The 24170-nt window shown below is 45.5% G+C and overlaps 1 protein-coding gene across 3 annotated transcripts in view; it reads right to left on the bottom strand.

The window, feature by feature from the left end:
* Nucleotides 1-1865: 1865 nt before the first annotated feature.
* LOC147717719 (E3 ubiquitin-protein ligase TRIM39-like) overlaps nt 1866-24170 on the bottom strand; it is a 141896-nt gene continuing 119591 nt past the window's right edge. For all 3 annotated transcript variants that reach the window (XM_086924501.1, XM_086924499.1, XM_086924498.1), the window contains 5 exons: nt 9025-9045; nt 8908-8934; nt 6218-6238; nt 6087-6113; nt 1866-2966 (listed from right to left, as the gene is read on the bottom strand). In XM_086924501.1, the coding sequence (XP_086780627.1) occupies nt 2425-2966; nt 6087-6113; nt 6218-6238; nt 8908-8934; nt 9025-9045 (638 nt within the window). In that variant the 3' untranslated portion in view covers nt 1866-2424. The remainder of the gene's footprint in view (nt 2967-6086; nt 6114-6217; nt 6239-8907; nt 8935-9024; nt 9046-24170) is intronic.

The following is a 24170-nucleotide window of genomic DNA, read 5'->3' as shown; positions in this document are numbered from 1 at the left end:
TGTGCCAGGAGTGGTGGGGGGGAAGCGGTGAGGTAGAAAGGGGAAGAAAAAAAACACACTGTATAAGAAAGTAAAGGGATCTTAATGATGGCAAGATGTACAGGAAGGGAGACCGAGGCAGTGAGAGTCAAAATTAAATCATCTTATGTCATTTCTAGGGAGGCCATGCTCCAGCCCCCCAAAAATATACTCCTGGCTACAAGCCTGATTTGACCGGATATATGATGTTACAACGCGGACTGTTACAACGCATACCGTTACAACGCGGATTTTACAACGCGGATACTGTAACAACGCATGTATTTACAACGCATTTTTTTACAACGCAGGTACCTTTACAACGCAGACCATTACAACGTAAGTATTGGTAAGTATATATTAATATTAATATTATAATAGTAACTTAATTTTTAAAAATATAATTTAATGTAATTTTAATTAATTTAATTTCCGTTAATTAATTTAAATTTAAATTAATATTACTTTATTTTTACCCTGTACCCCTGTACCCCAGAAACTCAAAACTGACCCTCAACCCCAAAAATAAATTAAAGTAATTTTATTAAATTTAATTTAAATTAATTATTGTAAATTAAAAAAAAATAACTTTATTTTTACCCTGTACCCCTGTACCCCAAAAACTCAAAACTGACCCTCAACCCCAAAAATAATGTAATGTAATTTAATTTAATTTATTTTCTATTAAATAATTTAATGTAAAATTAATTTTAATTTATTTTTACCCTGTACCCCAAAAACTGAAAACTGACCCTGAACCCTAAAAATACCCCTTTACCCAAAAACTGAAAACTGACCCTGAACCCTAACAATACCCCTATACCCAAAAACTGAAAACTGACCCTGAACCCTAAAAATACCCCTTTACCCAAAAACTGAAAACTGACCCTGAACCCTAAAAATACCCCTTTACCCAAAAACTGAAAACTGACCCTGAACCCTAAAAATACCCCTTTACCCAAAAACTGAAAACTGACCCTGAACCCTAAAAATACCCCTTCACCCAAAAACTGAAAACTGACCCTAAACCCTAAAAATACCCCTTTACCCAAAAACTGAAAACTGACCCTGAACCCTAAAAATACCCCTTTACCCAAAACCTGAAAACTGACCCTACACCCTAAAAATACCCCTTTACCCAAAAACTGAAAACTGACCCTGAACCCTAAAAATACCCCTTTACCCAAAAACTGAAAACTGACCCTGAACCCTAAAAATACCCCTTTACCCAAAAACTGAAAACTGACCCTAAACCCTAAAAATACCCCTTTACCCAAAAACTGAAAACTGACCCTGAACCCTAAAAATACCCCTTTACCCAAAAACTGAAAACTGACCCTAAACCCTAAAAATACCCCTTTACCCAAAAACTGAAAACTGACCCTGAACCCTAAAAATACCCCTTTACCCAAAAACTGAAAACTGACCCTAAACCCTAAAAATACCCCTTTTCCCAAAAACTAAAAACTGACCCTGAACACTAAAAATACCCCTTTACCCTAAAACCCAAAACTGACCCTAAACCCTAAAAATACCCCTTTACCCCAAACATATAACATTTAAAACATAACTATATACTTACCAATACTTACGTTGTAATGGTATGCGTTGTAAAGGTACCTGCGTTGTAAAAAAATGCGTTGTAAAAACATGAGTTGTAACAGTATCTGCGTTGTAATAGATGCGTTGTAACAGTAGTGCGTTGTAAAAAATGCGTTGTAACAGGTGCATACCGATTTGACCACAAGGTGGTAAAGTGACGTTTGAACAGATGAAACAATATTAATATTTTCCATGTGGAATCACTAAATGAAGGATGTCAAATGTTTATCAGCTGAAAATTACTGTTTTTGATTGCCTTTGTCTTTAATAAAACAAATAAGGTAAACCGACTCATAACGGCATCCATTCTTTTGAAATGTTGTCGTCATCATCTAGATAATTTCCTAATAAAGAACACACTCACAATAGGGGTACAAAATATATTTTTTGCACTCCCCCATATTGGATAGGAACATGGAGGTATTTGTGTGGGCTGCATCCTCACAGCAGCGTACCTGACTGGGGTGAGAGCTGTATCCAGGGGGTACCAGAAGGGGTTGGGTAAGAGGAAGCCATATTCTGCACTGGCAGGCCTGTGCTCAGTAACGCTCAAGTACAAAGGGAAACATGGGTCCTGCACAGTATGGCTTCTTATGCAAAATCTGTGCTGGGTTCCAGTTTAGTGGAGGGACTGGAGTGCAGAGGTGAAGATAGGAACTACAGGGCTGTTCTAATGTGACTTACTGCTAGCTTAAACAATGCATAGAAAATATATGTGATGGGGAACTGGCTATAGGTGTGCTGACTGCAGGCTGTGAGTTGCACTAAGCGTCACTATACTTTTTTTTTTACCAAACTGTGCTCTCACTCTTGGGTCACCGGCCGGATCCGCAGCTCTCCCGCATTCCTCCTTCCATCATTGTCCCCGGGATAGAAGTAGGGCCGCAGGGTGGAGGGGAAGGAAACCCCGGAGAATGTGAAGAGCAGAGACCGGTCATTCACATTGTAGAACGAGAGCCTGCCCACCTCATAGTCCAGGAAGAAGTCCACAGCACTGAGGGGTGCACGGGGGGTCAGGAGGGTGGAGGGGTCAGTGAGAGCTTTATATTCACCATCGCTGAGACACACTCTCCAGAATCCATGCTCAGGTGATAGTGTGATCTCCCCCTTCCTGTTCACAGCCTCGTCACACACCCCCATGGTCCAGCGGGTCTTGTCCCCCACCTCCACCTCCCAGTAATGTCTCCCAGAGCTCAGTCTCTCTCTCCCCAGGGCAAGGGGGTATATGATGAACCTCTGGGGTGTGTCGGGCAGATCCTGTGCTTTGTCTCCCAGCCTCACGCTTCTTCCATCCTTGGACAGGATAAGCCATGGATGAGCAGTGTCCGGATCCAGGGTCACCGCAGCTGTAAAGCAGAGAGAAGCAGAGATTACAGATCAGAAATCAGCTTTCCACAATAAACACCTCACTCTTATTCAGATGGTCGCTGCAGCAAGATAGCTTCACTCAGTCCTGATGCACCACCCCTGGGTCGCGTTATCCCCATGTCAGCAGCACCCCCTTAAATTGTAGTAACTAATAGTGTATTATCATCGTCACAGCTTCTTTTCAAACTGCACTCTCTGGTGCAGTATTGGTACTCTAGTCTATAAGTGCTGCAACATGTTATTATAGCTCACAGGTTGTAATAGACAAGTCGTAGGAATCTGTTACTTCCCAGCCACTTGGCACTCGTGTCGATCTATTTTTATTACACTGCATGCCTTGACAAAGTCTATGAGTAGAGGAAACATGTGTTGGCAGTTTTGTCTAAATTGGCAGTTTTGTCTGGATTGAATATCACAAGAGAAAAGAAAAAGAACAATAAAAGATAAACGCCATTTGAAGATACTTATTGATGTGGACTCTGCTTTTTGGTTTGAACTTACTTGGTCATCAGAAAGACAATTTGTGTGAAATGAGAGGAGTACATGAAACATTGATTTCAGGGTTCTAAGGCCCCCACATTGGCCATTTTTGTAAACATAAGGGTGTGTTGCAAATGTCTTTCTAATTGTTATGTCTTTAAACCAGTGAGAGTACTCAAGCACTGAGGTCTGCAGCCAGCCCATAGATGGATGTGTTTTAGCATAATTTGCAGCGCATCATTAAAATCATCTACTGAAGGAAGGCTGCAAATCAAACCCACATGGTTAAATGCTCATTTACTTTCTCAGATAGGCCTCAATGGATACTGCACCAGTATTCAGTGATTACAGGAAACAACTGGGATAAATACAAAAACCTGCCCCATTCGCTCTGCGTCTAGGATATGCAACAGATAGAAGTGGGACCTAGCTGGTGCAAACTGAACCGAGTCACACAGGCCTGATGTTGTTATGTTATGTTATTCACTCTTGTATAGCGCTTGAATCACCCTGGGGCATCTCGGTGCTGCATAGAGTGGCACATCGCGGACACGTCAGCTGAGCTGGGTTGCAATTTAATACAAAAAGGCTTTTAGGTGTTTCCTAAATGAAGTATACAATGGGATTTCCCTAAGGTATTTGGGGAGACTGTTCCAATACTTAGGGGCAAGGTAGGAGAAAGTCATACCGCCTTCCTGATGGAGAAATGTAACATGCAGTAACCTACGCTTATAAATTAAAGACCCATTTTTGATTCTATAAGCACTCCTTAGCCCACAGCTGGTCAGTCAAGGCATGGCCAAAAACTACCCCTCAAAACTTCTTGAGATACCCAAATGTCATGAAGTCTACACCTCATCAAAACAGCATATACACAAGGAACCCGGGCCCAGATTTACAAAACTGTCACACAATGCAGCACAGCACCCAATGCCGTTGACTGTAGACATATACCATCTCCTATCCTACTATATTAAAGTAACTAAAGCAGTCAAACGTCTTTTTGTTTTTATATGATGCACTTTTCTCTATCACTGTAGGTCTCTTCACCCTATTGTGAGCAATGGATCTTTACTATATAACCAAAAAAAGCTTGAAATTCCTTAATGATTTCCAATTAATACATTAATTGCAATATAGCATTGTTAATCTGCCTGTTTTCTGTTTGTCCTGGTAGATTAATAATTGTCTTCTCTAGTAAAACGTCAAGACAACGCTTTCTCTCGTAAATGTGACTGATTCCCTAAGTGAACCACTGTTTTATGGAAAATACATTATTACCCCAGGTTCTTTGAAAATTGTGGGGTCACCCTTGTTTAAATACACATGATTTCAGTATGAGCATTTACACTGCTATAGGGCCACTGGCAACAGAAGGCGGACTGAAAGTCGGTGTAGGATATAGTATGTTTGCCATGAGCGGTAACAGAGCTCAGACTCACCTATTACCGACGGCATCCACCCCACCTTTCTCAGTGCTCGCCATATGCTTGTTTTCTGTTGTTCTGAAAAGACCATGGACTGGTACTTTAAAAGGAGTTCATATGAAATCACCTTTTTTCTTTTTAAACACAGCAATTCTACCTCTATTTGCTCTAGAAGTAGGAAATGGACATTTCTCTTTGTATTTGCATTTTAAGTGTTTCTCCAAAGGGAGATAAATGCCAGAATTCTAAAATATTTCCAGTGTTTCCACTGGCATTGACAAAAAATGACAACCCTTATGATCAATTTGATTCCCCGATTACAAGCCCTCCATGTACATTTCCCATCTGCTTTCAGATAAAAGAAGACCAAGTTCAATGGTATACAGAGGTATCCTTCAAGCATTAGTGCCCCCTATGCAAAAAGCATAGGGGGCTTTTCAGGAAACATTTGTCCTGATGATGGTCTTATTGAAGCCTAAAAGCAAGACCGAAACTTCGACCTAATCACCATCTCCACAGCATTAATGCTTGAAGGATACCTCTGTATACCAGTGAACCTGGTCTTCTTCTTTTATCTAAGGAGTTGTTGATATGTTATGAATCGATTTGTTGATTTGTATGTACATCCATTCATAACTGCCAATATTGGATTTGTTTCTTTTTATCCCCATGATTTGTACTCTTTGATCAATTCAATACTAACATTTTTCAGATATAATGAACTTGCTGTGTGCTTACTTCATTTTTTTCTTTTCTCCAGTTTATTTTCATTGAATGTTTAGGAATAACACAATAATGATTTAGTTATCCTGTGGATATGATAGGGTTAATTTATGTAATCAACCCCTGAATGATGTGCTTTAAACCATATGTACTAAGTTTATGAACAAAATCCCTTGTAGCCATTCCTCACCCTGAATTATCCATTGCCCAAGCCTACAAGGGTTTATTGGGTCACCCAAAATCTCCTTACACACATTAGTTAGGTCACCTCTCTGTGATAGTGTGGCTTCAAATGAGACTTAACACTTCCTTGCAACCTTCTTTGAGCCCAGATGATTTATATACTCTCCTATGGCAGCGTGTGCCTTGTCTGCATTGTCATTGCCCCTCCTATTGAGTCTCAGCTTCTGGAAGCCTCCATCCAGGGTTAAGAGTTTGTGACTGTCAATATGAAAGATTTTTACTCACTTGCCCAGGTTTTAATGTATGTCCACTCTGAAAGTAAGAAGAAGAAAATGGAGAAAGTGTCAAATCAAATCTAGAACTAGACGCTAGAAGTAGGTTACACAAAACCATTTATTAATATTTATTCAACTTACCCCGTTCTGTAGGAAAAGTGGCTGTATTAAAAAAAGAAGAATTGATACATCAGGTCCCAAATCATATCAGTTCATTCTTACTTGTCTTCCTTTTAATTGAACAATCTTCTACCCCACATAAACCCACCCTTCCCTCCACTTGTTACCCCTCATCCTGTCATTCTATATACCCCTCATTCCTCCCTCCTTTCCAACCTATCGCCCCTGTAGCTAACCAGTGGTCATCCAGGGATAATGTACCAGATGATTTCCAAGGGACGTTATTGCACCTCCAAACCTCACAGTACAGGGTGAGGAGCAGGTACCATAGAGATACTATATTCTTGAACAGAATACTATATTTGGGGGGCAGGCGTGTCAATCTTCACTAATGCTATTAATTTGTAAATGATGTGATTTCCATATTTTCTCTTGGTGGTGACTAATCCCACTGCCTCTTGTTTCAAGATTATATTCAACGCTAGGCTATCAGTTTCTCACCCCTTCCTAATGATCGGATTACTTGATAGACATTTGTCTCATACTAAGAGGTCAGATTCATTGCTGCACTTTAAGAAGATAAAATATCTCAAATGGAGGCCTTTGTTTCTGGCCTGCTTCATTGCCTGATTTCCAGGTAGAGTGTCTACTCTCCTATTGCTCTATAATTCAAGCTACTCTTTGCTCTCTTCTCCGACATTGATTCCTCCACATATTTTCTAATGAACCTCACACCATTGTTCCATATCACCTCCTTGGGCTGTGAACTAAACAAAAAACAGTACATGTTCAGCTAAGCAGATGCATCTATTTATCTGACAATAGTTATCTATATGGTGGGAGTTTTGAAACTTTCAATTTGAGTTGGTTAGTATTGCCACATTTCCTTTTTTTTCTTTAAAAATGTATTATTGTCATCATATACTTTTGATAAATAAACTTATTTAGTGAATAAACCTCCCAGTTTCAAGATACTTATGCTTTTGTTCAGTATTTATCCATATTTTCTTCAAATTGGATGACCTCACATTTATGTATTTATCCTGTGAAAAAGGATGTGTCAACCATAATTTTTCCACACTTGTATAAAAAAAGGAACATTCATGTTTGATAAAGATAGGAATTAGTGCTTTAAAAAATGGCCAAACACAACACATCATTTTATTAAAGTTTTACTAAAAATAAATTGTGAGGTTTACTAAATTTCTATTACTCAACAGAACCTACCCTTTAAGGTATCCAAACACTGCACATACATTAAAAGGTAGTGGAAACAAAAGTCAAGGACTGGGAGTAATATCTTTAAAAGTCTTAGTAACCAATGTACATGTTCCATCTTTTTTTATAATTATAAATAAACGCAGACAAGGCAACAGATTCATTGTTCTTCTACATGTGCATAAAAGGAAAACAGAGTTTCCAGGGGATGGAGGTGGGGGTCATTTAGCATACAGCACACCGCCAACTGTGCACTTGAGTTGGTGGCAGCACAGTTTCCACTGGATAACTCTCCTACGTTTTTCCACACCAGGGAAGCATGGAAGTGATTGCAGGTCAGGCATGCAGCCTTGGCAAGTGGGCACTCTTCCCCACCTCCAAACAAATCCCGAACAGGGGTCTTTTTTCAGAAACAAAACTTAATGTCCTTGATGAACAGGGAGGTATTAATCTTGCTCGGGACTATCGTGGTTCACATGGAGGAACCAGAGAGCGGATAAGGCTTTGAAGGCCTGCCTTAAATCTGGTAATTTTGGGAAGCCATCTCCATCAGCGTGTGCTCTTGAGGAAGGCTTTCCTAACTGCACAGTGATTGGCACTCATGACTCCCACCTCTAAATGCGGTAGAATTCGATAGCTTTTAGATATTTTTCCTGTTTTTTTGCTGTTCAATAAAACATTGGAAACTTTACCTATACCTTCTCTCAGATGTGGCTTGGACCCATCACTGCCACATCATCAGTCTTTGTCATGCACTCATATGGCCTCTGCAGACACAACTGCCTGTGTGAAGGCTATATGAGCTTGTTGAAGCCATGAAGTGTGAAGAACATGGTGTGCTTTTACCAAACGGAGAGGATTATCCTCACTAGAGACGCAGCGTTTTCTCATAAGGTTGGCTGTGGCCATTTTTAAAATAATATTCATTAATTAGATGAATTTTCATTACACTATTTTCTGAGCTTCAGAATAAACATTAACCCAGGGCTGGACACTGCTGACTGATCTGTCAATATTAAAATCACAAACCATATTTGTTTAATTAAGTAATCCACATGACAGATCTGTCTGACTATATGAGATCATATAACCAATCTCTTCTCTTTTTTGCTTTTCTTAAACCAATCTGCAATTATCTTAATCTAACATCTGATTTAGCCCAGATTTAATGACAAAGCTATTAATCTACCATACCGGGTTTCAAATATTTTCCATCATTATAATTTTGTGAATTCCCTGAGAGGTAACATTAAAGTTAGATTTAAAAACAAATACGGCAGCATCACGTTTGGTAGCTCATCCAATCTTAGACCAGATAAATAAACAATTCTGCCAGCAAGCAGATCACTTTATTAACAAGGTCATAAGTGCTCAATAAGTTTAGGTAATAACAGCACATAACGCCTTTGAACCCCCACGTTGAACCTCTACAGCCCTGTAACCTGTGGCTTCACAAGTGCTACAGCATCTCCAAATACATGGACATTACTCACATGCACCAGGTGTTATGTAGCTGCTCTCTAAAAGTAAGAAGAAAATAGTGGGTATATGCAATTACCATAAAGAGGAAACAGTACATTAAAACATTTCATAACCTCTATCAAACTTACCCAGTTCTGCAGGAAATGTTTCTGTATAAATAAGACACAAGATGCTGGATTAGATCCCAAATTATGTAATGTAGCATTTTAAATATATCATACCTTTGCAGGTAAAGTTACTTATAATTGATATGTTTTTTTTAAAAAAAACTCTTTATTTGCGACTGCATAGTATGTCATACATCTTATCATTTTCATTTTCTGTGAAATACAGTCTTTTGAACTTACCCGCCCGAACATACCCCAACAGGGTTAAGTAATAGCGGCTTGACAATTACAGTATTTTAAGAATAGCAGGAAAGCAGAATTGTATAGTCTTTGTATAAAAATGTGCGAGAAAGCATCAATTATGTTATCATCATTATGCAACCCATCATGTTATACACAAGCCGAATATTACTGACCATTGATTTAGACAGCGCCTTTGATCCGTCCCGCCCCCCTTCCACCCTCCCTGTCCTGTACGTCTCCTGATACACCAAATCCAAGGGGTAACACTCCGTAACATAGATATCGAGCTACCTTGGTATAGTGTGCAGTGTCACTTTGGGTAAAACCTGCGCATTTATGGGATCCTGTGCTCTCATACTTCTCACGCTGACACCCACTTATGGGTCTTCCGTTTACAAAACATCTACTTGCAAAGGCACCAATTCCATTCCTTTCAGTTCCAACAACATAATTTCCCACTCTTGTGCAATTGGATACTTCCGCTGTCCTCTCTCCTCCTCCCGGCGCAAGGCCGCACCTTCCGCCCTACCCCATCTCAACAGGTCAGATTGCCACACTGATAGTCCAGGAGGTCTGGGGGACTTCCATCTCATTGTTAAAGCTCTAAATGCTAGTAAAAGAGCCAGGTTTAAGAATTTCAACTGAGCCTTATGGTGTTTAGGACGTTTACGATGCCCCACCAAGCAATACATCGCATCCTCTTGGACCGGTAGGGCAGTGACTGTGCATAATATATGGCAAATTTCCCCCCAATAACTGCGTAATCGCGGGCATGGCCAGAGCATGTGAAGAAAGCCAGCCTCATCTGCCTTACAACAAGGGCAATGGTTGGAAGAATCCGGGAACATTCTATGCAGCATTTGGGGGGTAAGATACGCCCTATGCATAACCTGAATATATTTAAATTTAAAATTCCTGGACACCTTCCTGGGGTGCTCATGGACAACCTTCCAGGCCTTATCTGATAAAACCTCCCCTGTGTCCTGTGTCCCTGAGTGAGGTGAGTGATGTGGCTGCATGCTCTCTGATTCCAATGTAAAGTCACCGTACTAAATGGCCACCTGCTCCCATATAGTAGAGTAAGTGAACCAGTTCGTGTTGTGCAGGTTTAATCCGCTGTGGAGCCCATGTACGTCTTATGTAGTATGACACAGTAGCATGTAGAAGGTATAACCTTTGGGGAGCCCCTGTGATCCAATGAAGTGTCACCCCCAAAAAAGGCCCCCACATCCTCCACCCCATCTTCCGTCCAAGGCTGTAGCCTACGTTGATTAAGTTGTCCCTGACGTGTTGGGATGCCTAACAAAGGAACGTTCTCTGCGAAGGGCATGGTCGTAGATGTATATGCTAGTGCCTTCCTCCAGCACGTCAGAGCGGTGCGCAGGAGAGGATGGCAGTCCGGAGGAATCCTGGTCCTAGGCAATAACAGGGAGTGTAACTCGGGGTTAATGGCTAAGCCGGACACGTTCTCAAAGCAATTAAAAATGTCGGCCATAGCAGAGTGATCATCTTCCAAATCACGGAAGCATAATAAGATATCGTCTGTGTATATTGATGTCAGGTTGTGCGTTCCTCCAATTGAAATACCCATCCTTTCTTCATGGCCAGAGGCTCCAGGGTTAGGACATATAAGATATGCAACAGGGGGCAGCCCTGCCGGGTACCTCTGTATACTGGGTCGCTGTCTGAAATGTACCGACCAGTACGTGCTCGGGCCGAGGGATCTGTGCATAATAGCCGCACCCATTTTAATGGAGAATCTGGGAAACCGAAGCACCGTAATACCTCGAACATAAACGTCCATGACAGAGAGTCGAACGCCTGCCTGAGGTCCAGCGCAATACAGCCCGCCTGGGGGAGTTCTTGCGGTGTGGCAGTCATAAGGGCGTGGGAGTCCCTCCTCATACGACGTCTTATATATCTTTTCAAGGATGGGCACCAGGGTATATCTGGTAAAACTCTACTGGAAGCCCGTCCATGCCCGGCGTCTTACTACGATTAAGGGACCGGAATGCCGCTCGGATTTCCTGTTGCGTAATGCCGCCTGACCTGTCACGAATCTGCGTAATCAGGGGGGTCAGGACTATCTCGTACCAGGCGGGCCAACAAGGCGCCGGACCTGTCTGCTTCGGCTTGTTGACGGCGTAAATATTCTTTATGGTCAATGGTCCTCAGTGTTTCCAACAGTTCAGCATGATCTATATTTCCTGCTTGTAGTTCCCCCTTCTTTCCTGGGTCTACACTCGCCTCCCTCTCCAATATTTTCAAGTGGCTCTCAACTTCGCAGAGTCTCTTATGAATCTCCTGTTGTTCCCCCACCAGCTGGCCAATAGAGGCACCCCGTATTACTACTTTCATGGCATCCCACACCACCAAATAGGATGTTGCGGAGTCCCAATTCTCTCTAAAATAATTATTTAAAGTACCAGATAGGGATGTGCGAAAGGTGGCACCCTCCAAAAGCATTGGATTAAGTCTCCAGGTGGGCACCGGAGACAGCACCCTACCCCAGAGAAGGCCAAGTGTCAAAGGTCTGTGATCGGAGAAAGTTTTAGCTAAGTATTCCGATGTGCTAATCTTGGACATTAGGGAACAGGAGCACAAAAACCTATCAATTCGCGTGTGTAAGTTGTGTACTGGAGAATAATAAGAGTACTCTTGGTGGGTCGGATTTAATGCACGCCAGGTATCCACTAGCCCCCATCCTGCAACCCAGGTCTGAAACGTCTCAGCCAATTTAGTTACCCTAGTCATCTGGAGAGGGGGGGTGTGACCTATCCAGGCCTACATCTAACACCATGTTCCAATCACCACCCAGAATCCAGGGGATATCCACCCAGTCCGACAAAGCCCATCTCACCTTACAAAGAAATGTGTCTTGATCAAAATTCGGGCGTAAATACTGCCAAGAACCAATAGCGTGCCATCCAGTGTACCTTTCACCAAGATGTATCTCCCCTGGTCATCCACCTTCCTCTTTATTTCTACAAAGGGTGTCCCATGACGTACCCAAATGGTCGCTCCCCTGGAAAAGGCAGAGTAGGAAGTGGAGTAAATAGTACCCCTCCACCTCTTCCTCAGCGTTTGACTTTCAGATACTGTCAGGTGAGATTGTAATCTGTGTATAGTGCCGTAGTAAGAACGCATGGATCCTGTGTCTCTTTTGTATTGCACAAAGCCCACGCACGTTCCAGGTAGCCAGTCTATAAGTCCCTATTGTGTCAGCCATAACCACTTTCGGAGTGAACTCGGAGTGTTACCATACCCTTCCTAATGCATAATGCTAGAAACAGACAGGAAACGTAACCTTTTCCACCCAAAAACAAAACTGACCTGGCGCAGCCTAAGAACATTGCTGAGCCGAACAAGAAAATCCTAAACAGAACGATCCAAGCACAGGTGCACGCGCCATTGGGGGGTGGCCAAGAACTGTTTTAGTCATCTTAACTATCCACTAGGGTGCAGCTGGCTCAACGGTGTGCCAACCCAGGGGTACCATTATCAGGAGATTATTCGCAGGTGTCTTCTGGAGGACCTTAACAGGGGGACTTCAAAATCCATCAGAACCCAACATCCAAGGTGGCCCCACCCTCTGGACTCACTCAGCGTTGCATCAAAGTAACTCTGGGACCCATCTCACAGGATCTAAACTAGAAATAGTTCCCCAGTCCCCCCAGTACCTCCCCACACGCTAGAGCCACAAGCATCAACCAGGTGTCACAAAAAGGATATCAAAGGTCTGCAAGTGAGCAATCTGCTCCCAGCCGGGACTCATATCCTCTCAATTGTCCAGCATGTCATCTGCCGCTGTGATCTGAGTCTGAATGAATTGTGCTGTCGTCTGTGTCCGTGCTAATCTTCTCCTGATCTTCCTGAAAGTTGCCCACCAGTGCAACGGCTCCTAGCTGGTCTTCCTTCTGCTGCCCCCGCGTCGGTCCATGTCTTCCGGATCTCCTCCCTAAGACAGGAGAATCTCCATCATTGCGTTCCGAGCCGTTCCGTGATCCGCCAGAGGGTGTGTCCTGAGTTGCCTCTTGGCTATCCTCGATGCCCATCACTTCGAACCACTCCTCCACATCTGTGTTTTTTTTGAAGAAGTGCGTTTTTTTGTCATGCACGATCTTTAGTCGGGCTGTGAATAGTAACGCATACTTCAGCTTGGCTTTTTGGAGTTTCTTCTTCACCTCCAAATATGAAGATCGTTGTTTTTGCACCACATTAGTATAGCCCGGGTACAAAGATATGCGGCGGTTCTCATATTGTATAAGGGATTTCTCCCTCGCCTTTTGCAGAAGGACATCCCTGTCCCGATAGTTAAGTATCCGCACGATCAGAGGGCGGGGTGGGCGATCTGGTCTAGGCCTTCCAGTGGGGATGCGGTGTGCTCTTTCCACACAAAAATGTGGCGACAGGCCATCCGCAGTGATGTGGTCCCGGAACCATTGTTCCATGAAGTCCGCTGCGTGGGTCCCCTCACAGGGCTACGGAAGGCCAATGACACGGATGTTATTGCGTCAATTACGGCCTTCCGCATCCTCCACGCAGTCCATCAAAGAGGCAACCTGCTGCTGCAACTGCTGGATAGAGTTAGTATGGTCCACCACTGTCGGGGTGAGATCCGCCACCACAACGCCCTGATCCTTAACCTTATCGGCCAATTTAGCATGGTCCGCTTTGAGCAAGGAGAGATTGGTGGTAAGGGCCCCCAGCTGCGACTCTATTACTGACCTGGAATCCCTAATCTCCTTCAGGATCAAGTCCAGTTTGTCCGTTTGTTGTACCCCAGCGGGGTTCAACTCAGCTGCCCCTGAAAGAGCTCCTCCTTCCTCAGTGTCCTGAGTCTGCTGCACAGTGGTCGGGCCATCCCGGCCCTCCAGCACCTTCGCCCCTTTCCAGACCATGGCCAGATCGATCAGAAAGAACCAACTCACTGCGTGTGTATACTGCCCAGCACAGGCACTATAGTCTAAGGTAGTCCGTGTGCTCACACCACTCTGCGGATTCCGTTGCACCCCAACGTAGGGCACAGCGCAAGGGCTCTCCTCCTCACTCCATTGTCAATTCCACGCGTTCAAGGACCCACAGCTGCTCTCCATCATCCTCGGACCGCCAGCTTGCTGTCCAGATAATGTCAGACTATGCATCAGGCCTTCGAACCTGCAGGGCGCATTTTCCTGGGACGCGGGGGGAATCAATACTCTCTGCGCCGTGGCTGTAGCCACCGCCCTGCGCAGGGTCTACAATCGCCGGCGCACCAGCAGGAGGGGAGTAGGAGGGGGGGAAGGAAGGAAGAGATCCCCCCCCCATAGTGTCAGCAGCCTCGCCCTCCTACCTCTTGGACCAGGTCCTTGGGCCGCCACTCAGGCAATGATGGCCTCGAGCCTCCGCCACCCCAGCAAGGCCGGCCGTCCGTGTCCACCTCGGTCCTCCAAGGCAGCCGCCTAGTAGCGTCCTCCTTTCACCGGGCGGCTGGTCGACAGGGGCACGACTACAGTCACTACCGCTCTTAGACAGTGCTCCGATGGACTGGGCACTGTCGCGGAATCTCGAGGCCCGAGACCCGGCACATCCGGCCCCACCCACCCGGAGCGGTCCGGGCCCAGCCAACACTCCAGTCCGGTGGAAGGCCGCAGTAGGCCCGAGCTCCCTGCCAGTGCTCTCCAGTTTTTCCCGTTTCCTGTCAGCACCCGGAGGCTCCGGGGGAACAGCGCCGCTGAGTCCTCGCCGCAGGTATAGCCAGGGGCCCTCAATAAGCACTCTACAGGGCAATAACCCCGAGGCGGCACCGGAGCTATAGCTGCCCCCGACCGCCATCATGGCTGGCTATGTTTAGATGCTAATTCTTTTAATTTCCCCAAAATGGAGATGCAACAGAACAAGTTCACACCTAAGGGAATGCTCTTTCTGGCGGATACTCTAACTGCAGATGCTTCACCTTTAAAATATTGCCCAGGCCACAGACTGGATTAAGAAGCATATTTCATAGCAAAACTCTAAAGGTGCTCTAAAATACTCTAAATTGCTCTTCGGATAGATACTTCTAACCAAAGATTACTCACCTTTAGAACAGATACCAAAGCAGCATCTTCCGAAGGCAGAGAGTCTGTGGAGTGGACTCAAATAAAAAAGTCATGCATGACCGGACAGGCAAAATTGCCATTCCTGACAGTCCTGGTTGTCAAGGCAGTATTGCTTTGTGAACGTGTGCACTGATGCCCACGCACAGCCCGGCAGATGTCAAGTATGCAGGCAATGAGCCCAGAGTGCTGGGTTCTGAGACCTAGCTTGTGACATGGCTCCTGGAAAATTTGGTCCGACAGAGCCTTTAAGAAAGAAAAAAAAATTCTTTCTAGAGTCCCCTCACTCACCGGGGTTGCCCTACGGTGACATGCTTCATCATTGGGGCCATCCCAGTTCTCTATGAAAAGGGGCGTGCTACGACTTGCGAATTACGTAGGAGCACTATTTTTGTGAAGGACTATGTGTAGTGCAAAGTGTAGTGGAGTGGGTGTAAGTGATTTAAAAATACCGTGCTAGTGGGCCTCAACAAATTTATTACTGCTCCTGGGTTGGTATGGTTTAAAATGGGGTAGGACACTGTGTTCCGACCTGTAATGAAGGTGGGATCAGTGTGCGGTCGACATGTTTCAAGCTTCCCCTAGCTTTTTATCAGGACCACACAGGGACCAGCCCTGTGTATGCCACTCCTGTTATTGCCTAAATAGGAACATAAAATATGATACAAAAAACATATGACGCTGTTACTAATAAAAGCATGCGTGATAATACATACAATCTGATTCTACGCAGTATATCTGTAAAACAATAAGGGAAAATTAGTGGTACACAACCCCTTTCTCGATAGAGTCAGGGTACATAACTTCCTTCATACTGCAGGCAGAATATGGTGGTTTGTTTGCTCCATATTGGTGCGTGCAAACTCTCAGGTCCGGTGAAGTGCTATGAAAAAATATACATAGTGATTTGTGGTGTGAATTCACACATTAAAACAACACAGGACTTCTTGTGACAGTAGAGACAGACACACGTTTAGACACCCATAACATAGAATGAAAGCAAAGTGCGGTTTCGTTACTTTGCTAAAGCCCGATATTATTGTTTAGTAATAACAATAATATCGGGCTTTAGCAATGTAACAAAACCGCACTTTGCTTTCATTTTTTCCGCACTACCAGGATTACTTGGAAGGGTGACACCGCCCCCCAGAGACCATGGAGTGCTAGTAGGCACTGTATAAAGTAATCATTGAGAAAACCATTCTATGTTATGTGTGTCTAAACGTGTGTCTGTCTCTACTGTCACATGAAGTCCTCTGTTGTTTTAATGTGTGAATTCACGCCACAAATCACTATGTATATTTTTTCATAGCACTTCACCGGACTAGGATTGGTTGTTAGCCAATGGACGGTCTTTTTTAATGCTTGGTTTATCATCTTAATCTCTTCTAGGGAAGTGATCTTAATATGTAGCTGAGTGTTGTCCACATACATGTGGAAGGAGATGTTAGCCTGACGTAGTATTTTGGTTAAGGGTTTGATATAAAGATTAAATAGTGATGGGGATAGTGTTGAGCCTTGTGGAGCTCCTAATTGGTTTGGGGATGGTGTGGATAGATTTAGATTCACCAGGAATCTTTGTGTTCTGTTATCTAAGAAGGATGTAAACCATTTTAGGACGGTTCCCAATATACACATCCTATTCTCAAGTCTCTAGAGTATTTTGCTGTGGTTAACAGTGTCGAACACAGACGAGAGGTCAAGCAGCACAAGCAGATATGTTTCATTACTGTCTAATGCTAGTAGGGCGACATCTACTATATGTAGAATAGCTGTTTCTGTGTTGTGCCCGGGTCTGAAACCTGATTGACAGATGTCAAACAGTTTTAAGTTCATTATGTGTTGGTTAAGCTGTTGTTGAACACATTTTTCTATTACTTTCGCTAGCATGGGCATGTTAGTTATTGGTCGGAAATTGATTGGGTCCGAAGGGTTCTCTGTAGGTTTTTTTAGGATGGGGATGACTTGGCCAGTTTTTAGGCAATCCGGGATGGATCCTTGCAAAAACGATGCATTGATTACCTTGGTCCTGATAGGGATGAAGGTATGGTAGATAGATGACAAGCAATTTGACAGAAGGGGGTTGTTGTAGAAGTTGTTTGGTTTTATAGTCAATATGATTTTGGTGATGTCTCTGTGGCTGTAAAGTTTGAAGGAGGACCACTGGGCTTTATTTTTGGCTCCTGATATAGTAGGTTGGGTTGGAGGATTGGTTGGAGAATTTTTAGAGGTAGTGCTGTTGTCAGCGGCAGTCTTGAGTTCCTTCCCTAGGGAAGCGGCTTTCCCAGTAAAGAAGGAGGAGAATTCTTTGCTGCTTAGATGTGATTTTGATGTCAAGAGTGTGAATTTGGCTATTTTGTGTGACTGCAGTTTTAATATTTCAAATAGTTTCCTCGGTCTGTTTTTGGCTTTGTCAAGTTCCGATCTAAAAAGATCTTTTTTAGATTTTAGGATACTTTTGTTGTAGGAGTTGACGTCCTCCATATTATGAGGAGGAAGAAGATCTTTCTTGTATGGAGTTGCTAGTATTTCCAACTTTAGGTTTTTATGTCACAACCCCATTGTCTGGTTTGATTGATTGTGAGGTTGATTTCTTTCCTGTTGGAGGTATTCTGGATGGTGATAATATGATGGTCTGACCAATCGCAGGGGTCGATTTGGATTGATTTAATAATTTTTTCTTTGGAAATGATCCAGTCTAGTGTTGCACCTATAGTCATGAGGTGGTTTAAGACCAGGGAACTGGCTTTTCTCTCCGGCCAACTCTAGAGGTGCAGGACCTCTTGGCGTTGGACCCAGGGCCCCACTCTGCCCATCTTTTTGCAGTACTACACATTTGATAGAATACAGGTAGGATTTCAACACTGGTTGAATGGCCCACAACTGAAAATGATTGATTAAGATCTGGGTTACTAACAGAGACCAGGGTCCTCTGAGCTCTACCTCCCAAAGCTGACCTCCCCAACCCAAGTACAAAATTTGTATAGCGCACTACTCACCCAGAGGGTCTCAAGGCGCTTGAGGGAGGGAGGTGATTTACTTATCGAATATCCAGGTTTTTAGTTGCTTTCTGAAAGAGAGGTGGTTCTGAGTGAGGCGGAGGTGGGTGGGGAGAGAATTCCAGGTTTTAGCCGCTAAGTAGGAGAAGGATCTTCCCCCCCATGGTGGATCTGTGGATGCGCGGAATTGCGGCGAGGGCTTGATTGGACGATCGTAGTTGGCAAGAGGGGGTGTAGAAGGATAGACGCGTGTTGAGGCATTCGGGTCCTAGGTCGTAGAGGGCTTTGTGTGCGTGGGTGAGGAGACGGAACGTTATTCTCTTGTTGACAGGGAGCCAATGGAGGTCTTATAGGTGGTCGGAAATGTGAGCTTGCCGAGGGATGTCTAAAATGAGTTTGGCCGAGGCGTTTTGGATGCGTTAGAGTTTTTTCTGTAGTTTTGCTGTGGTTCCGGCGTAAAGGGTGTTGCCATAATCCAATCGGCTTGTGACCAGTGCGTGGGTGACTGTCTTTCTTGTTTCGGTGGGGATCCAACTGAAGATTTTTTTGAGCATTCGTAGGATGTTGAAGCAAATGATGAGACGGCGTTGACTTGTCTGGTCATCGAGAGGGAGGAGTCCAGGATGAAGCCCAAGTTACGTGCGTGGTCCGTAGGTGTGGGTGCGGTTCCGAGGGCCGGTGACCACTATGAGTCGTCCCAGGCAGAGGGGGATGATCCTAAAATGAGGACTTCTGTTTTGTCCGAGTTTAGTTTTAACAGGCTGTTCTTCATCCACTCGGCTACTTCTTTCATTCCTTCGTGTAAGTTGGTTTTGGCGGTGTTTGGGTCTTTGGTGAGGGAGAGGATCAGCTGGGTGTCGTCAGCATAGGAGATGATGTTGAGGTTGTGTTGGCGCGCAATGGATGCGAGGGGACTCATGTATACGTTGAAGAGGGTGGGGCTGAGTGATGATCCTTGTGGTACGCCGCAGATGACTTTGGTGGCCTCTGATTTGAAAGGGGGGAGGCAGACTCTCTGGGTTCTTCCGGTGAGGAATGATATGATCCAGTCCAATGCCTTTCCTTGTACTCCAATGTTGCAGAGGCGTTGTATGAGGGTGCTATGACAGACTGTGTTGAAGGCTGCGGAGAGGTCAAGTAAGATGAGAGCAACTGTTTCTCCGTTGTCCAGTAGTGTTCGGATGCCATTTGTTGCTGCGATGAGGGCAGTTTCGGTGCTGTGTTTAGCTCGGAAGCCTGATTGAGAGGAGTCAAGGGATTTGTTGGATTCGAGGAAGGCGGCGAGCTGACTGTTGACGGCTTTCTCAATGACTTTGGCGGGGAATGGGAGGAGGGAGATGGGGCGGTAGTTCTTAAGTTCGGTTGGGTCAGCCGTGGGTTTCTTCAAAAGGGCGCTGAGTTCGGCATGTTTCCAGTTTTCCGGGAAGGTGGCGGAGTTGAGGGAGCAGTTGATGACGCCTCGGAGATGGGGTGCGATGATGGAGTCTGCTTTGTTGAAGATGTGGTGGGGACAAGGGTCGGTTGGCGATCCTGAGTGGATGGAATTCATCAGGCGGATGGTGTCTTCAGTGGTGATTGGGTTCCAGGCGCAAAGGTTGTTGGAGGGGGGTTTTGGTTCGAGGTGGGTGGAGTGGGCTGGTCTTCGGGCTGGTTTTGAAAGCTGTTATGTATTTCGGCGATTTTGTTGTGGAAGAATGATGATAGAGAGTCGTAGAGGTCTTGGGAGGGGGTGATGTCATTAGTGCCTGCGGAGGGGTTAGTGAATTCTTTGACGATGTTGAATAGTTTCTTGCTGTTTTGGGCATTGTTGTCAAGTCGATCCTTAAATGCTGATTTCTCGGTGGATCGGATGAGTTGGTGGTGTTTGCGGGTGGCGTTCTTGAAGGAGGCCAGGTTGTCAGTGGTTGGGTTTCTTCTCCAGGTTTTCTCGAGAGTCCGACAGAACTTCTTGGATTTCTTAAGGTCATCGTTGAACCAGGGGGCTTTTTTGTTACCTTGCTTGATTAGATGGTTCTTCAAGGGTGCTAGTTCGTCTGCGCTGTTTGTGATCCATTGTGTGAGGTTGGTGGCTGCTTGGTTAGGGTCCGATGAATTGGCAGGGGGGTTTTGTTGAAGCGACGAGTAGAGCTGGTCGGTGGTGATTTTGTTCCAGTTTCTTCGGGGAATTGGTTGTGGGGGGTTATGGGTCGTGGATTTTTTGTAGTGGAAGTGAACGCAGCTGTGGTACGTCCAACGGAGAGCTGTGGTGTGATCGAAGGAGATGTGCTTGCTGGAGGTTAAGATAGGGTCAAGCGTGTGTCCGGCAGAGTGGGTGGGGGTGTCAACGAGTTGTTTGAGTCCGAGATTGGCCAGGTTGTCCAGAAGGGTGGTGGTGTTGTTGTCGTTTTTCTTGTCCAGGTGGAAGTTGAGGTCTCCCAGTAGAATGTAGTTCTCGGATGGGAGGGCATGTGGGCTGATGAAGTCAGCGATATCTTCACTGAATTGTGAGCGGGGTCCTGGGGGTCTGTAGATAAGGGTGTCTCTGAGTGTGGTTTTGAAGTCGGTGTGAATCTGGAAGTGAAGGTGTTCGGCGGTAGCGAGGTTATCATCGCAGCTGGTCGTGATGCGGATGGTGTTCTTATGGAGGATGGCGATGCCTCCTCCTGTTTGGTTGATGCGGTCCTTTCGGATGATCTTGTAGGTGTCCGGGATGGCTATGGCGATGTCGGGGGCTGATGAGGCGTTCATCCATGTTTCTGTAAGGAAGGCTACGTCCGGCGATGTAGTGTCGAGTAGGTTCCAGAGTTCGATGAAGTGTCTGTGGACTGAGCGGGTGTTGAGCAGTAAGCACTTTAGGTGGTTAGTGTCGGAGCTCTGTTTGGAGTTTGTGGATTTGGTGTGGCTCCTGATGCAGTCGAACTTGCAGGAGTGACAGGTGAAGGGTCCATGGGTGTGTCCTGGAACGGCTTGGTAGCAGTTTGGGAGTGGGCCGGGGTTGAGAGCTGAGAGTGTTGCGGCGTCGTATATTATGCGGGGGAATGGGATTAGCGTGGACCAGGGGGTCTGGCGCTGGGCGCGGTCCAGGCAAGGACGGGCGTAGACGGGCTTACCTTTGGCGCACCTTCGGCGCGCATAGGGCGCGTCCGCTGCGCGTGAACGCTGCGCGCAAAAGCATCTGTCCTATGTAGATAGTGGAGGGGGCGGGGGCGAGGGAGGATCAGCTGGGAGGTGGGAGCGGGATGGAGATCAGGGCAGGGAGGCACAACAATAACAACAAAATGGTAGCAAGCCAATATCGAAACAGGATTGGGGCACAATCGTAAATAGCGCGATGCAAACGGCAGTGGCGCCGGCACAATCAGGCACAAATGAGTCTGCAGGCTGCACAGCACAAGTTCAAATTATCGTAAAAGCGCACCTTGGCAATCAAGCGCTACGATCTAATTTACATCAGCAATTAATTAATAATAAACAGGCGGGGCAATCTAGCGCTACAAACTCAAATAAATAATGAATCAGGCTAAAGTGAGCAAGGCGAGATAAGCACTCAGTAGTCTGGCGAATACCATGCGAAGCAGGGAGCAGCGTGTGGAGTGACCGCTTCTGATGGGAGCAGGATGGTCACAGCGCTACCATGGCAGAGCGGGGTAAACAGTATCAGTGGGAGGGAGGATCAGCTGGGAGGCGGGAGCGGGTGGAGATCAGGGCAGGGAGGCACAACAACAACAACAAAATGGCAGCAAGCCAATATCGAAACAGGATTGGGGCACAATCGTAAATAGCGCGATGCAAACGGCAGAGGCGCCGGCACAATCAGGCACAAATGAGTCTGCAGGCAGCACAGCACAAGTTCAAATTATCGTAAAAGCGCACCTTGGCAATCAAGCGCTACGATCTAATTTACATCAGCAATTAATTAATAATAAACAGACGGGGCAATCTAGCGCTACGAACCCAGCAGTAATGCATCCATCACCACAATTAGCTGTCGGTGGAGAAGGAAAAGGAGTCTGCCACTGATCCAACTGGGCTCGACCAGTCACCACTGCAGATATTGACTCTAAGCAATTTCACTTTCCAGAGACGGAAAGCCGGGAAAGTTAGGCGAAATACCTTATCCTGTTTTTATTAGCGTTTTAAAATTGTTGCACTTTGTTTGCCGCTTAGATGCTCATCTTTGCACATAACCAATCTGGTGCACTGTCAAATCGGACCGCACAGCCGATTTAACGCTGTCGCGGGTTGAGGCGGGGGGTGAGCCGCCATTTTAGGGAGGTGCAGGGATCGCGGTCTAGTTCTTTCGACCCTCCCGCCCTCTCTGGTATTTAAATCGCGCTGGCCATGACGCGCATCGATTGACTCTAAGCAATTTCACTTTCCTGAGGCGGAAAGCCGGGAAAGTTAGGCAAAATACCTTATCCTGTTTTTATTACCGTTTTTAAATTGTTGCATTTTGTTTGTCGCTTACCTGCTCATCTTTGCACATAACCAATCTGGTGACTGACATCGGACCGCACAGCCGATTGAACGCTGTCGCGGGTTGAGCCGGGGGTGAGCCGCCATTTTAGGGAGGTGCAGGGATCGCGGTCTAGTTCTTTCGACCCTCCCGCCCTCTCTGGTATTTAAATCGCGCTGGCCATGACGCGCATCGATTGACTCTATGTAATTTCACTTTCCTGAGGCGAAAAGCCGGGAAAGTTAGGCGAAATACCTTATCCTGTTTTTATTAGCGTTTTTAAATTGTTGCACTTTGTTTGCAGCTTACCTGCTCATCTTTGCACATAACCAATCTGGTGCACTGACATCGGACCGTACAGCCGATTGAACACTGTCGCGGGGGTGAGCCGCCATTTTAGGGAGGTGCAGGGATCGCGGTCTAGTTCTTTCGACCCTCCCACCCTCTTCCTGTATAAATGTGCATCATTTCCCGTCCGCGCAGCGGGCGTGATGATGGCGAGCCAAAGGCGGGCCCATCTGCGCCCGTCCGCGTCCACACGGGCCCCAGGGCCATACCCCCTGGCCAACTTACAGGGACTTTCATCTCTTATGATGCTAAACAACTACTGGATTTGAGACCTCCGAGTACTCATACTGTAGTCTCTTTTGACATGCTTGACCCGTTCCCTCAACACTGCCCTCATTGCTCTTTTCACCTAGACGCCCCGCATTTATGCAACAGCCTAGAATCACGGGGGATCACTCCCTCTTTCCCGTTACATGTTCTTGAGTCATAATTGCCGTTCACTGCCCAAGCATATACGTGAAATTTTCGACTTGTTAACTGATGAAGCTCCTGACGCTCTTTTCATCACTGAAACATGGCTTTACGACAGTTCTGGCCCGGATATTGCCGAAGCTTTGCCGGTCGAGTATGCCATTGTCAGGAGTGACCGCCTTAAAAAAGTAGGGGGTGGCGTGGCAATTATATTTAAGAAAAAGTACCAATGCCAGTCTGATCCTGTCATTATAGGCAGCTGCGAAGCATTGCACTTTAAGATTGCTCTTAACCCTAAAAACACCCTCACGGGACTGCTAGTGTATCGCCCTCCGGGCACTATGAATTCCTGGCAGTCACAACTTCTAGAATATATAGCATCCGTTCTTACATCGTCCAGTAATTTTTTAATTGTCGGCGATTTGAATTTGCATCTCAAAGACCCTACGGACAGTGTGGCTGGTACTTTTACTGCGGATCTAGCTTCTATGAATCTAACTTTACATAATAAGGGCCCCACTCATAAAGGTGGGCATCTCTTAGATCCTATCCTTTCAAATATCTTTCAACTAGTCTGTTTTCCGGCGCTGCTAGTTTCTTGGTTTGACCATTACCTCATTAAGTTCATCATGACGAGTAACGAAGCACAGTATA

Source organism: Lissotriton vulgaris, chromosome 5, assembly GCF_964263255.1.
Source record: "Lissotriton vulgaris chromosome 5, aLisVul1.2, whole genome shotgun sequence".
NCBI lineage: Eukaryota > Metazoa > Chordata > Amphibia > Caudata > Salamandridae > Lissotriton > Lissotriton vulgaris.
This window is presented reverse-complemented; position numbering and strand designations above follow the sequence as displayed.